Source organism: Heteronotia binoei, chromosome 6 (genome assembly GCF_032191835.1).
Source record: "Heteronotia binoei isolate CCM8104 ecotype False Entrance Well chromosome 6, APGP_CSIRO_Hbin_v1, whole genome shotgun sequence".
In the NCBI taxonomy this organism is placed as follows: Eukaryota; Metazoa; Chordata; class Lepidosauria; order Squamata; family Gekkonidae; genus Heteronotia; species Heteronotia binoei.
The window spans coordinates 53,168,001-53,180,998 of record NC_083228.1 but is presented as its reverse complement, the minus strand read 5'-3'; the positions used below and the strand labels follow the sequence as shown (position 1 = coordinate 53,180,998).

General features: G+C 44.6%; 1 protein-coding gene across 1 annotated transcript in view; it reads right to left on the bottom strand.

Moving 5' to 3' along the window:
• CPXM2 (carboxypeptidase X, M14 family member 2) overlaps positions 1-12,998 on the bottom strand; it is a 138,693-nt gene that overhangs the window by 115,206 nt on the left and 10,489 nt on the right. Inside the window, exon 2 of the mRNA XM_060241456.1 lies at positions 10,432-10,533. Coding sequence (XP_060097439.1) covers positions 10,432-10,533 — 102 coding nt within the window. The remainder of the gene's footprint in view (positions 1-10,431; positions 10,534-12,998) is intronic.

Genomic DNA, 12,998 nt, shown 5'->3' with positions numbered 1-12,998 from the left:
TCAGAAAACTGTTCTCACAATTCCAGGGGAGCTACGCATTGCCAAGAATACTGTGTTGTGGGTATGGTTCAATAGATACTTGTTTGCATGTCAGGGCTTTTTGCGTAGGAAAAGCCCAGCAGGAACTCATTTGCATATTAGGCCATACCACATGACATCATCATTGTTAGCACCAACCAGCTGGAACTGCTTTCCTGTGCATTCCTGCTAAAAAAAAAGCCCCGATGGCTCTTGTTCTTAATGAAAGTCATATAGTACCTTATAAGGTGTTGCTTTCCAAGAAGCGAGACAAAGAACACTGAAATTATGTTACTTTCACACTAGTACTTCCTGAACATCGGTGTTCAGATCCTAAATTTGTGTATATACACATGTGTTCTTGCAGTGACAGTTGGGACATATGACAGAAAAATAAAGGGTTCTTTAATTAAATCAGTCTTTAGTAGCGGTTGCAGCAGTAGACAAGGAGAGGCAAAATTTAAGATGCAATAAAATGAAATTGCATAAAATCTGGAATGCAGTGAAGAACACTTAAATCATTCCCAGTGGAGGCAGTCACATTAACTAGATGTATATACTCACAGTTAGTCCAGACACAGCTCATCTGTAAGTCTGTGTGTACAGTGTCCTGAGGGAGAAAAAAGTACAGAAGGGAGGGAAGGTGTGGCAGAGAGCCAGGGATACATTCTATCAGGCATGGATGGAATGTGAAAGAAGAGGAACTTACACTTGGAGCAAAAGACAAGATAGGGAGCTTTTTCACACAGCCTAAGTATTCCGGTATAGCAGCTGGCCAGTTACTGAACAGTAACGGGTTTCTGCTGGCATTTCAGACAGACCCGATTCAGTAACTGGCTGCTACCGGAATACTCTCACCTTTTCACACACTCCCGCGGCTGTCCCGGTAGTGAGGCTTGCCTGAGTCGTTACAAACAAAGAGCAGCTTCTTCCACTTTTCAACCCCTCCTTCCGGGTTGAAATCGCTATGGGGTGCTGTGTGAAATGTCCAGTATCTAACCCGGGAGCAGTTTTCGCGCCGTTTTTCGCCCGCCAGCGCGCGTGATCTCCGGCTTTTTTTTTTTTTTGGAACGTCAGTTTAGATCGATATAGCGATATATCGCTATATCGACCTGTCAAAACAGCACCACCATAGGGATGGCTAGGCTCCGTTGAGATGCCAGAGATCGGAGCCTAGCCATCCCTATGGTGGTGCTGTTTTGACAGGTCGATATAGCGATATATCGCTATATCGATCTAAACTAACATTCCAAAAAAAAAAAAGCCGGAGATCGCGCACGCCAGCGGGCGAAAAACGGCGCGAAACCGGCTGGCGCTGGTGGAAGCGAGATAAGAGCGGAACAGTGTGAAATGGCTCGCTTCAATCACACTTCAATCACGGAACCCTACCGGGGAAAAAAACATGTGTATGAAAACTCCCATCGCTGTCTCGGATTACTGCAAGCGGCACAATACCGACTCCCTTCCGGTTTCCACCGGTAAGTGTGAAAAGGCCCAGGATCACAGGGGTACTGCATGAAGCTTTGGGAAATTGGAGGGAGGCTGAAAAAGAAGGGTGGGGGAGAGAGAGAGAGAGAAAGCATGGTGCTAAAGGGCCATCCACACCCATAAAGAAGGGAGGAGGGTGCATGGCTGGAATAAAGGAGGGGAGACACAGAATGAGTCACAGAGAGAGAACGGTGGAGAAGGATCAGAGAACCAGAAAAAGCTGGAGGAATAATATGAGGAAACCAAGCAAAGGGAGAGAACAACTGTTGTGTATGTGGACTCATGTGAATGTTCTTTACCAGAGTTCCTGCCTGGCTCATTGGAGCCTTAAGGACTGAGCTTGTGGACTCTAGAACAATGGGCAGTAGGATCCAAATCCCTGCTGCCCTGGTCCAAACAGAAGCCCCCTGCTGGTTCAGACGAACCAATGGTGTCCTACTGCAGGAACCTATAACTGTATATAGCTGGCCCCATTGGCCCAGTTTAGCCAGCCTTCTTAGTCACTAGTTACCATGCTGTAATTCAATAAAGAGCATGATCACGGCAACCTTGTCTCTTCTATGCATTGAACCTACTATATTATAACAACTAAGGTAATGAGGAGGGAGACAAAGACCAGAGACTAAAGCTAAGGGAGAGAAGGCGAAAGACTCATATTTTGTCTGATCCTGAAGCATGAGTACTGTCAAGAGTAAACATAATGGAGGGACAGGCATGGTGTGAAACTGAACCTAAAGTTGGAGGGCTAAAGCAGGCCCTTCTACCATTACAACACACAACCTTTTCTGGTGGGTAAAGGAGTGCTTGTTACGTGAATTACTCCAAGGGGAATGCTAACTGTAGCAAGAGATGAAGTTGTCCTCCTGATTAATTAACCGCTTTATCTGGCAGGAAGGCGTTATTTTGGATTTTTCCATAGTACAGCCAAATGCCAGATTATTGCCCCTACAAGCATCGGTTGTTAATTTAGTTTGGGGTGTGAAAAGATCTGACAGAAGTTCCCAGTTTCTCCTCCTAGCCCTTAAAAAAATAGAACATAGCAGATATAAATCAATGTAGCCTGGGCCATCCTGACCTTATCAGATCTTAGAAGCTAAGCAGCATGGGCCATGCTTAGCACTTGAATGGGAGACTACCAAGAAAATCCAGGCTCATTAAGCAGAGGCAAGCAATAGCAAACCACCACCGTGGGTCTCTTGCCTTTAAAACCACCCCTCCTCAAACCCACCCTCTCCAGGCTCCACCCCTCAAATCTCCAGAATTTCCCAACCTGGAGTTGGTGACTACTAAGTCACACTGTCTGTCCTAGGGGGGGCTGCTGCTGCTGAACAGGAGCAAGTAGTCAGGCCTAGTTAAGTCATGTCAGTCAGGTGTCATCAAGTCACCCAGATGGTCCTGACAAGCCTAGGGTAGCCAACCTCCAGGTGAAGCCTGAAGATCTCCTGGGATCACAACTGAACTCCAGACAATAGATCTCTCTCCCTATCCTGGAGAATATAACTGCTTTGGAGGGTAGCCTGTATCCCATTCTATGCACCTGAGGCCTCTCCCTTTACTGGCAGAAGTTGGTTGTCTAGCAACAGTTTCTGGCTAGGGGCTAGGATGAAGGGAGTAGAGAGGGAGTGACAGGAAAGAGGTGGCAGTCATGCCTTTGAGGAAATGCTCCCAGCAGGACAAGGCCTTGCTGCCTAGTCACATTATGGTGGTGGCGGTTCAAAGCTATTTCTGCAGCCTTTGGAGGCTGTGTGTGCTGGGCTGCTGATGAGACAGCAGAGGTCTGTTGCTAGTGATGAAGTCAATTAGCATGAAGCCGATTAACAAAGACGACACAGAGAAGAGTTGGAGATGTGGCTGTCTCTAAGACTGTTTTGGTGGTTTGTTCAACATTCCTGGGCCTGCAGTAGGTGGGGACAGGGGAGTCAGTCAATGGGAAGTCAGAGACACTGAATGATCCATGATGGGCCAATGGTTGTAGTGTGCACTTCTAAGCCAAAGAGAGTGCACCATTTGGTCACTACTATAGGGGAATTGTCTATGATGGGCCTTTCTTCCAGAGGCTGAAAGCCTATTCCCCTACAATTCCTTCTAAAATGCATAATGCAGCTACTTGTTTTGTGGATCCTTACAGAGTTTAGTATATTTGATAACTTTGCCTATGAGACTGCAGTAGAAAGCAGGTGCATCACAACCTTGTAGTGGAATCCTGTGCAGAACATTGCAGTAATCAAGCTGTGATGACAAAGTGGCACTTTGTATGAGAAAAAAAAAAAGGTAGTCCCCTGTGCAAGCACCATTCGTTTCTGACACTGGGATGATCTTGCTTTCACAACATTTTCATGGCAGACTTTTTACGAGGTGGCTTGCCGTTGCCTTCTCCAGTCATCTACACTCCCCATGCTCCCCGGCAAGCTGGGTACTCATTTTACCAACCTCGGCAGGATAGAAGGCTGAGTCAACCTCGAGCCGGCTACCTGAACACAGCTTCTGCCAGGATTGAACTCAGGTTGTGAACAGAGTTTAGGACTGCAGTACTGCAGCTTTACCACTCTGTATCACGGCATTCAGCCAGCATAAGTTCTTCTGCCAGCCAGTCAATGTATCAGGCCAGAGATTTCCATTCTGCTGTTGGAAAATGTAATCTGGATTCAATCCAATATGGTCATCTTGCTTTAAAAAATTACGAAAACTGAAAGCACAATTTATTTAGCTTTAAAGCTGATGTTAGACATGCTAGGCTGATTTTGGATTGGTATCATTTATCTACAAATATATGTATTGACTTCCATCTGGAAGCAATTGCACGCATAGCTTACCAACTCAAAATGGGACTCTCACTCAGACATACTCTGCCACTCTAAGCCTTCCTCTGCCAGTTCCCTCCCCTTCCCAATCAACACCTTTGTGACTAGCAGTGCAGGGGGAGGGGGGTTGTTAAAGTGCATGATATCCAACTTGTGGAAGGATGACAACCTTCTGATTCATTTTAGCATATGCGGTAAAGTCGCAGTACTGCAGTCCAAACTCTGCTCACGACCTGAGTTCAATCTCAGCGGAAGCTGGGTTCAGGTAGCCAGCTCAAGGTTGACTCAGCCTTCCATCCTTCTGAGGTTGGTAAAATGAGGACCCAGCTTGCTGGGGGAAAAGTGTAGATGACTGGGGTAGGCAACGGCAAACCACCTCTCTAAAAAGTCTGCCATGAAAATGTCATGATGCAATGTCACCCCAGAGTTGGAAACAACTGGTGCTTGCACAGGAGACTACCTTTACCTTTTTAAGAACACAATAAACTCTGTGATCTCTAAAAACAGTAGCAGTCAACTTTTTTGGCCCAAATGACAAAAAATGCAGTATCTACCAGTGAAGATATTTCTGTTCTAGGCTTCCCAATCACAGGTCCCAGCAGGGGATCCCCAGGTCTTACAGGCTTTCCCCCACCCCCAACCAGCTGCCGGGTGGGGGAAAGCCCCACCCCCACAGTTACCATGTACCTCTAGAGCTCCGGCAGGTTTAGAAACCTGCAAACAGGTCCATTTTTAAAAAGTGTGCCTTTAAAGTTGAGCAGGAAACATGAAGTGCTTCATGGGGAAGGGTCAGCAACAGTTTTGTCAGAGCACAGACCCTCTGTTTGTTTTGCTTTTGTTTTCAGAGCAAGTAAAGTTGTGGAGGAACCAGACCCAGTAAGTGTGTGTGTGAGAGAGAGAGAGAGGGAGGGAGGGGGCAGGGGATTCCCCGGTTTGGAGGCCCTCCCACCACTTTAGAAAGCTTTAGAAAGTGGGGAGGAGGGAGGGAAATGTCTACTTGGCATTCTATTATTCCCTATGGAAAACAATTCACGGGTATCTGGGGCTCTGGGGGGATGTTCTTTAAGGAAGAGGCACCAAATTTCAGCACAGCATCTGATGCCTTTCCTCAAAACATCCTCCAAGTTTCAAAAGGATTGGACCAGAGGGTCCAGTTCTATGAGCCCCCAAAGAAGGTGCCCCTATCCTTCATTATTTCTAATGGAGGGAAAGCATTGAAAAGGTGTGCAGTCTCTTTCAGTGTGATGGCCAGAGCTCCCTTTGGAGTTCAATTGTACTTGTTCCAATCTTGCTCATGACTCCACCCCCAATGTCTCCTGGCTCCACCCTCAAAGTCTTCTGGCTCCACCCCCGAAGTCCCCAGATATTTCTTGAATTGGACTTGGCAACCGTCTTCTGTTCTGGGAAACAAAATGGGGAGGGGGATGATAAGCAAGGGGTTATCTATGGCTGGATATGTCCAGAGCAAACCTAGTCCCAGTGGTGCTGCCAGCATCTCAGAGATTTACCTTGGGTTCAGCTGGTGGTTGTATTTGTCTGGGAGGTGATAATAGACATAAGCCACACCTATTGTCTTTGCTTAGTCAGGAAAAGACTGGCATGGAAGCGTTCAAGTGCGCTCTTGTGTGTGTATGAAGATGGGGCCTTGCAAACATACATAAATGTCCAGTGACATAGACATAACCTTTATTAGCATAACAGAAAATAAATACAAGATCCAAAGGAACTTCAAAATAGGACAAACAAACCACAGTAATTTGTTGGCACAGGCACAGGCAGCATGGGGCTACCTGGCTACAAACAAAACTTAACAAAGAAAAGTGGAGCAAGGTATTCCCTACCTGACTCTATTTTTAATTTCTTTCTTGTTCACTGCTAGGGCCTCAGTAATTGAGGGACATTTGTCAGCCAACAAAAACTCTATCCATTTGTTTGTCACCAGATTGGGAGTATGCCCAGTGTTCACAAAAACCCTTTTGACTTTTGGGGAGGCTCAAGAGGAATGCTCACAAAAAGTTCTTTGTTTTTAAATCAAGGCCTTGTGATGGGTGGGGAAATTCCTATCACTAAACATGTGTCACGACCCAGACCTGCAGGCAGCGACGGGCAGCTTCTGTTGCCCTGGCAATCGGCCAGGACGCGGGCTGCCGTCTGTAGTGCTTGCAAAGGGAGCTCAAGCGTTATCTTAACAGTCCTAATTGGTCTTCACCATAAATCAGTCCAGCCGAAGGGAGTAGCAAAGCACGGTGTCAGGAATGCAAAGGGTCAATAACCGGGGAAAGCAAGCCGAATATATCCAAAGTACTTAGCCAAGTCGCAGAGTCAAAGCAGGGTCCAGTGTCCAGTCCAAAAGTCAAGCCGGGTCGGGAACAGACAGGTTTGCTCAGCAGGCAAGAGGGTGCAGGGCGCGGTCACGTCCGAGGGTGATCATTTGTTGCCAGCACAGTTTGTACTGAGGCCAGGATTCCAGATATACTGTGCTGGCTAATTAGCTTGTTAGTATTCTGGGCTCAGATCCCTGCTAGCACGCCTGCGTGCCTCTCTACGCCTGTTCCTGAACTCCAGCCGTCTCCTCTCGCGTAGCCGGTCTCCAGGTGGTGGTGATTCAGGAGGGGATGAGCTAGTGCTTGGTGTAGCCTGATCGGTTCCAGGTGGCCCCTGCTGCTGGCTTGCTCCTTCGGGACTTACGTCCGATGTTGGTAAAGGCATCTGCACAGCAGGGGCTGGGTCTGAAGCAGGCACCTGCTCCGAGTCAGCAGGGGCAGGCATGACAACATGTGTGAAAAGGATCTAGGGGTCTTAGTGGACCATACGGTGAACAAGAGTCAACAGTGTGATGTGGTGGCTAAAAAGGCAAATGCAATTTTGGGCTGTATCAACAGAAGTATAGTGTCCAGATCATGTGAAGTGATGGTATCACCTAACTCTGCTCTGGTAAGACCTCACATGGAGTATTGTGTTCAGTTTTGGGCACCACATTTTAAGAAGGATATAGACAAGCTGGAACGGGTCCAGAGGAGCACGACAAAGATGGTGAGTGGTCTGGAGACCAAGTCCTATGAAGAAAGGTTGAAGCAGCTGGGCATGTTTAGCCTGGAGAAGAGGCTGCTGCAAGGTGATATGATCACCATCTTCAAGTACTTGAAGGGCTGTCATTTAGAGGATGATGTGGAATTGTTTTCTGTGGCCCCAGAAAATAGGACCAGAACCAATGGGTTGAAATTAAATCAAAAGAGCTTCTGGCTCAACATTAGGACGAACTTCCTGACCATTAGAGCGGTTCCTCAGTGGAACAATCTTCCTCAGGAGGTGGTGGGCTCTCCTTCCTTGGAGGTTTTTAAACAGAGACTAGATGGCCATCTGATAGCAATGAAGATCCTGTGAATTTAGGGGGAGGTATTTGTGAGTTTCCTGCATTGTGCAGGGGGTTAGACTAGATGACCCTAGAGGTGCCTTCCAACTCTATGATTCTATGATCTACTTTTTTAAGTGTCTTCTCAAAATTCTATCAACTTCTCACTCATGCCCTTGAGGAAGCTTTGAAAAATCTGATAGCTGGGTTTTTAGGGACATTGGGAACTGCAGATACTCTGACCTAGGACATTGGACAGAGCTTGGAAGGAAGATACACATCCTCTGACCTTGTCTAACCCAACATAAATAAGCTACAAGGTTAGTCAGGCCGACAGCATGAAGCCACCCCAAAGAGAATCGACCAGAAATAGAGCACCCAGAGCTTCTCGGCAGCGCTCAGAAGAGGGACAGGCTGTGAGCACCCAGGGAGCATCTGGAACTCACACTCCCCCTCTGCAGCTCCCTGGGTGCTCTCGGAATGCTACCTGGTCTTTCAGACAGTCAGGGAGACATCTCCCAGCAAAAAGGCACCACTTTCAAAGTTTCTGATATATGTGAAAGGCTGTGTGGTATAGTATTTTAGCATAGTGGACTAGGTGTTTGGTCATCCTACTCACTATGAAACATGTTGGGTGATCTTGGGCTCTCAATGTTACCTACTTTATAGGATTTTTTGAGAGAATAAAGTGAGAGAAGAAGAATGATGTGTCCTGTCCTGAACACCTTGGAGAAAGGGTAAGATTAGCAGTGCTATCCTAGGAAGAGCCATATGATTCTACATCCATTGAAGAAGGCTCTAGTCCTTCTTTAGGACAATACCAAACAATATAAACAATGTTCCAAACAATATAAAATAAATGTCCCCTGCAACAGATGCTTATTGTGCCTGATTTTTTTCTTTATTTCAGGGCTTAAGACCATCCATGGGGGACACCTTAGATCTGGGGAAACATACAGGGGGTAGAAAGTTTTATGAGAACCCTTCCCCAGCACTATGGTCTCAATTCATATTGTCCTGTTCAGCTATTTTTAAGAGCAAAAGACGTGCTCAGAATTCCAATCACAAAATTCCAGCATGATGTGTATTTTCATCTCAAGTCACTCTGCGCTTAAATATTGAAATAAAAAGGGTGTTCAATTACTCTTTTGTCCTATTTGTACTGCAATTGTACATCTATGCAAAGAAGCGTCTACAGTTCCCTGCAAATATTTGGAAGTCCACAAGTATGCAGTGCTTGTTTAGTACAGCGTAAATCATTGGGGAATAGTCATTGGACTAATATGACTTACAGTTCCCTGATGATTCATTTCATCTGTTTCATGGCACTTAATGACATTATTCCAGTTATGCAATATGCATGGCTTTCAAATTAAATGGTAGATCTAGTGTCATTTATTTTAAAGATTATAGATTTGATAGAACTAAAATACAAGTAAGTTTTTCTATGTCAGAAGTCTTCTTGCTTATTTTTCCAGTGGCTGCAGGAATCCAAATGTTTTGAACAGTTAAGCAGCATCTGAGGGGAACCACTTGTCTAAAGCAGCAAAGTTCACAACCCTGATATCTAAACAAAATGCAGCTCTGTCAAAAATGTTCATTCTGAAAGGGGTAAGGAGCAGCTGACTTATACCTTTTTATAATGAACAATAAAAAGAGACTCCCCTGGGGAATCCTAGGGTCCTCCTCTTCCCACAACCCTACTTCCCTCCCCCTCCTTACAGATCCTCCATTGTCATTCTTATCCAGCAAAGGGGTTACAGCTATATACTGCGGTGATCAGCTCTCATATAGTGGGGCCTATTCACTAAACACCCTCAGCCAAGTATGGGGCATCCCACCTGACTGATGACCATTATCACTGTACTGTGCAGCAAGGCCCCTCAGCACACTGAGATTGGCACCCCAAATCCTGCAATCTTTCAGGTACTGTTTCAATTGCCTTTGCAACTATATTTATATATTGGAATGTAAAGGGGAGATTCGGGGGGGGGGGGTTGCACAGCTGGGGTTTTCTTAAGTATGTACAACCCTTGTTCTACTTTGCCTGTTGCATAAATTTCCTTATATACATGTGTACCAGGACTTCCAAACCGAATGACTAGATAGTGTCCAAGAAAAATTGTGTCCACCTCTTTTTTTACGGAATTCAAAGGAGAAAATGGATGAACTGTTAAAGATCAGATTAAGTAAGTGAAGTGGCTATAAATAGTGCTTGTGTCAGTTATGCTAGTTTCCTACCTGCAGGGAACTTTTTTACTTCATTGCAAAATATGAGTCCATTTCCCTCATATTTTCATATGAAGTGATATGATCCAGAAACCAGAATTCTACCTTCCTAAGTCTGTATAAACTTTACGAACAAGGCAGAATTACCCTACTACTTTGTAGCTGCAACCTGAAAAACGCTTTACTGGGAGTAAGCCCAACTGAATAAAATGAGACTTACTTCTGGGTAGATATGTTTAGGATTATTCCTTGTATGAGATAAATTGGAACAATAGCGTTTCATAACTGATCAAATTCACCCTATATACAAACAAGGAGACCAACACATACACACCCACCCACCCAGAAGTAGCCTTGAGTCTCTGGCATGGAGAATGAAAAGCAACCATTGAGCAGTGGATTCCAGCACACACACACACAACTAACAGATTTATAATACAGAACACTGTTTCTAAGGCCCCTTTTCATTTAATTGCTTTTTTCCTCTGAGAAAATATTCACCAAAGAAGAATTATAAAATCATCTCAAGACATTCTGGCTTACTTTCTCGATGGTCTTCATATGCGTTTTGTCTTCCATAGTTGCCATCTGGTGCCCTTTCGGTGCCTTTCTTGTTTTTCTCACTTTTCCTGTTGCCATTTTTAGCTGTAGGGATAATTAAAAAAAAAAAAAAACCCAGTGTATTATTTTCCCCAAACACAAACTCTCGAATGTGATGATACAATCAATAATTATAACTTTAAAAAAAGTATTCCATTTTAATTTCTCTGTGTTGTTCCAAAAACATTATTGCTACTTCTTTTCAAATGCTACAGAGTTATATGAAACATTGTGTATATTTCAGAAAAAGTGTGTGTTTCAAGACCCACTAAATACTTGACACAAGCCCCATTAAATACCATGAGATTTAAGCATCCCTTCAATTCCACCATTTTCAACGAGAATTAGATCTGCTCATTGTGTCAAGCTATCAGATTGGCCCTTTGGGGAAGAAACAAATGGGCATCAGGAAACACATTGGTGGGAAACATGGTACCCATTGGCATCACACTGAAGACCACTGTACTAGAGGATGAACTTCATTATAATTCCATGGCTTTGAGCATTGTGAAGAAAGTCAAGGGAAAGCCATTGGTCTCTTACTATTTCTTTATGCAGATAGATCCAAATAGGCAGCCGTGTTGGTCTGAAGTAGTAGAACAAAATAGGAGTCAATTGGTCTTAAAGGTGCAATTGACTCCTATTTTGTTCTATTTCTTTATGGACTGTTTCCTGCTGTTAGGGAAACAGTTGAAGCAGCACTGATAAAGTAGTTTTTACATGATGCTGGAATACATGTGTGCAACCCACAAGATGATAATGGGGAGAATAGAAAAACATGGGGCAGAGTGTAGTGGATACAGTGTTTTGTTAAAGTGGAGATCCTCAGGTTAATATCTCCATTCAGCCACGAAACTCACTGGCTAAGCATAGGCCAGTCACTCAGACTAAGCTACCATACAAAGTTTTTGTGAGGATAAAATAGATGGTGTGAGAACCATATACCCATACTCCTTGGATAGGCTTCCTATTTGCCCACCCTTGGTGGACAGTTACCCACCCCAGCTTCATTCTCCCACCCCTAAAAAACTGAGGAGTGGGAGAAAAAATGGCTACCATTCAATAGGATTCCCCTTCATTTTGTGCTCGTTTCCCTTGAAAGTATTCAATAAACCAGGGGTGTCAAACTCATTTGTTATGAGGGACGGATCTGACATAAATGAGAACTTGTCAGGCTGGGTCATGTGTGCCATAAAATTTAATGCCAGGAAGCAGAGATACAAACTTTAGAAGCTTTCTTTCTTTCTTTCTTTCTTTCTTTCTTTCTTTCTTTCTTTCTTTCTTTCTTTCTTTCTTTCTTTCTTTCTTTCTTCCTTTCTTTCCTTCTTTCTTCCTTTCTTCCTTTCTAAAAAGGTGCTTTCTTTGTATCTCTCCTGTAGGATCAAGGGAACTGGGTAAAGGAAGCTCTGGCTTTTCCCCTCCCTCCCCAGGAAATGAGGAGGGGGAGTAGCCTCAGCTGATAGAAGGAAGAGAGGCATGGCTCAGTCATTTTGCTGTGTGACTGAGAGAGCCTGGCAAAGCAAACTCTCCTTCTCCCCCCTTCCTCCCCAAGGGAGGAGCCTCAGCTAATAGAGAAAGTAGAGGCTTTGCTCTGTAGCTCCTGTGTGATTGAGCAAGCCTGGCAAAGTAAGCTATGATGCAGAAGAAAGCAAGAGAGAGGGTGAAGGAAGCAGACTCGCTTGTAGGCCTGATAGAAGCCCTTTGGGGTCCTGATCCAGCTCCCAGGCCACATGTTTGACACCCCTGCAATAAACCCTAGTCAAGAAACTTAAGAATGAGTAGTCATTCTTTCCTGCCCCCAGTGCCAGCCCTGTCAAAAAAACTTTTAAGTGCAAAAAGTCAAAGGCTTGTTAGAGCAGCAGCATTGCTATGCCTCTTACCTAGAAACTGAACTAACTAACTCCATAATTCCTATGTCATTTCTGCTGCAGTATGTCATTCCTGCTGCAGAACATAAAATTTGAGGTTCTCTTTGACTTCTGAATTCTAAGGATCAGGGAAATGCAAAAACCCATGCCCCTCCCCTAATTTTCTGCTAGGCAGCATGGGATCAGATTTTCCACTGTCTCACCAGAATAGGATCTGTTCCTGTTTCAAAATCAAAGTGCTTATGTGCACTAAAGAAGAAGAGATTGGCTTTATATCCCACCTTCACTCAGAGCGGCTTACAATATCCTTTCTCTTCCTCTCCCCACAACTGACACCATGTGAGGTAGGTGGGATGAGAGAGCTCTTTCAAGAACTGCTCTTGAGAAAGCAACTTTTTCAAGAACTGTGACTGATCCAACATCACTCAGCAGGTGCATATGAAGGAGTGGGGAATAAACCTGGTTCTCCTAGACCAGAATCCATGCACTTAACCACTACATCACTTTGGTGGAACTAATCAAGCAACAGCTCTGCTAATACCTAACTCCAGAGATATTTGTATCAATGACTGTGTAATTCTAAGAAAATTAAACAATTTTTACCAGAGACTAGAATCTGTAGTCTCTACAGATTCCAAATTC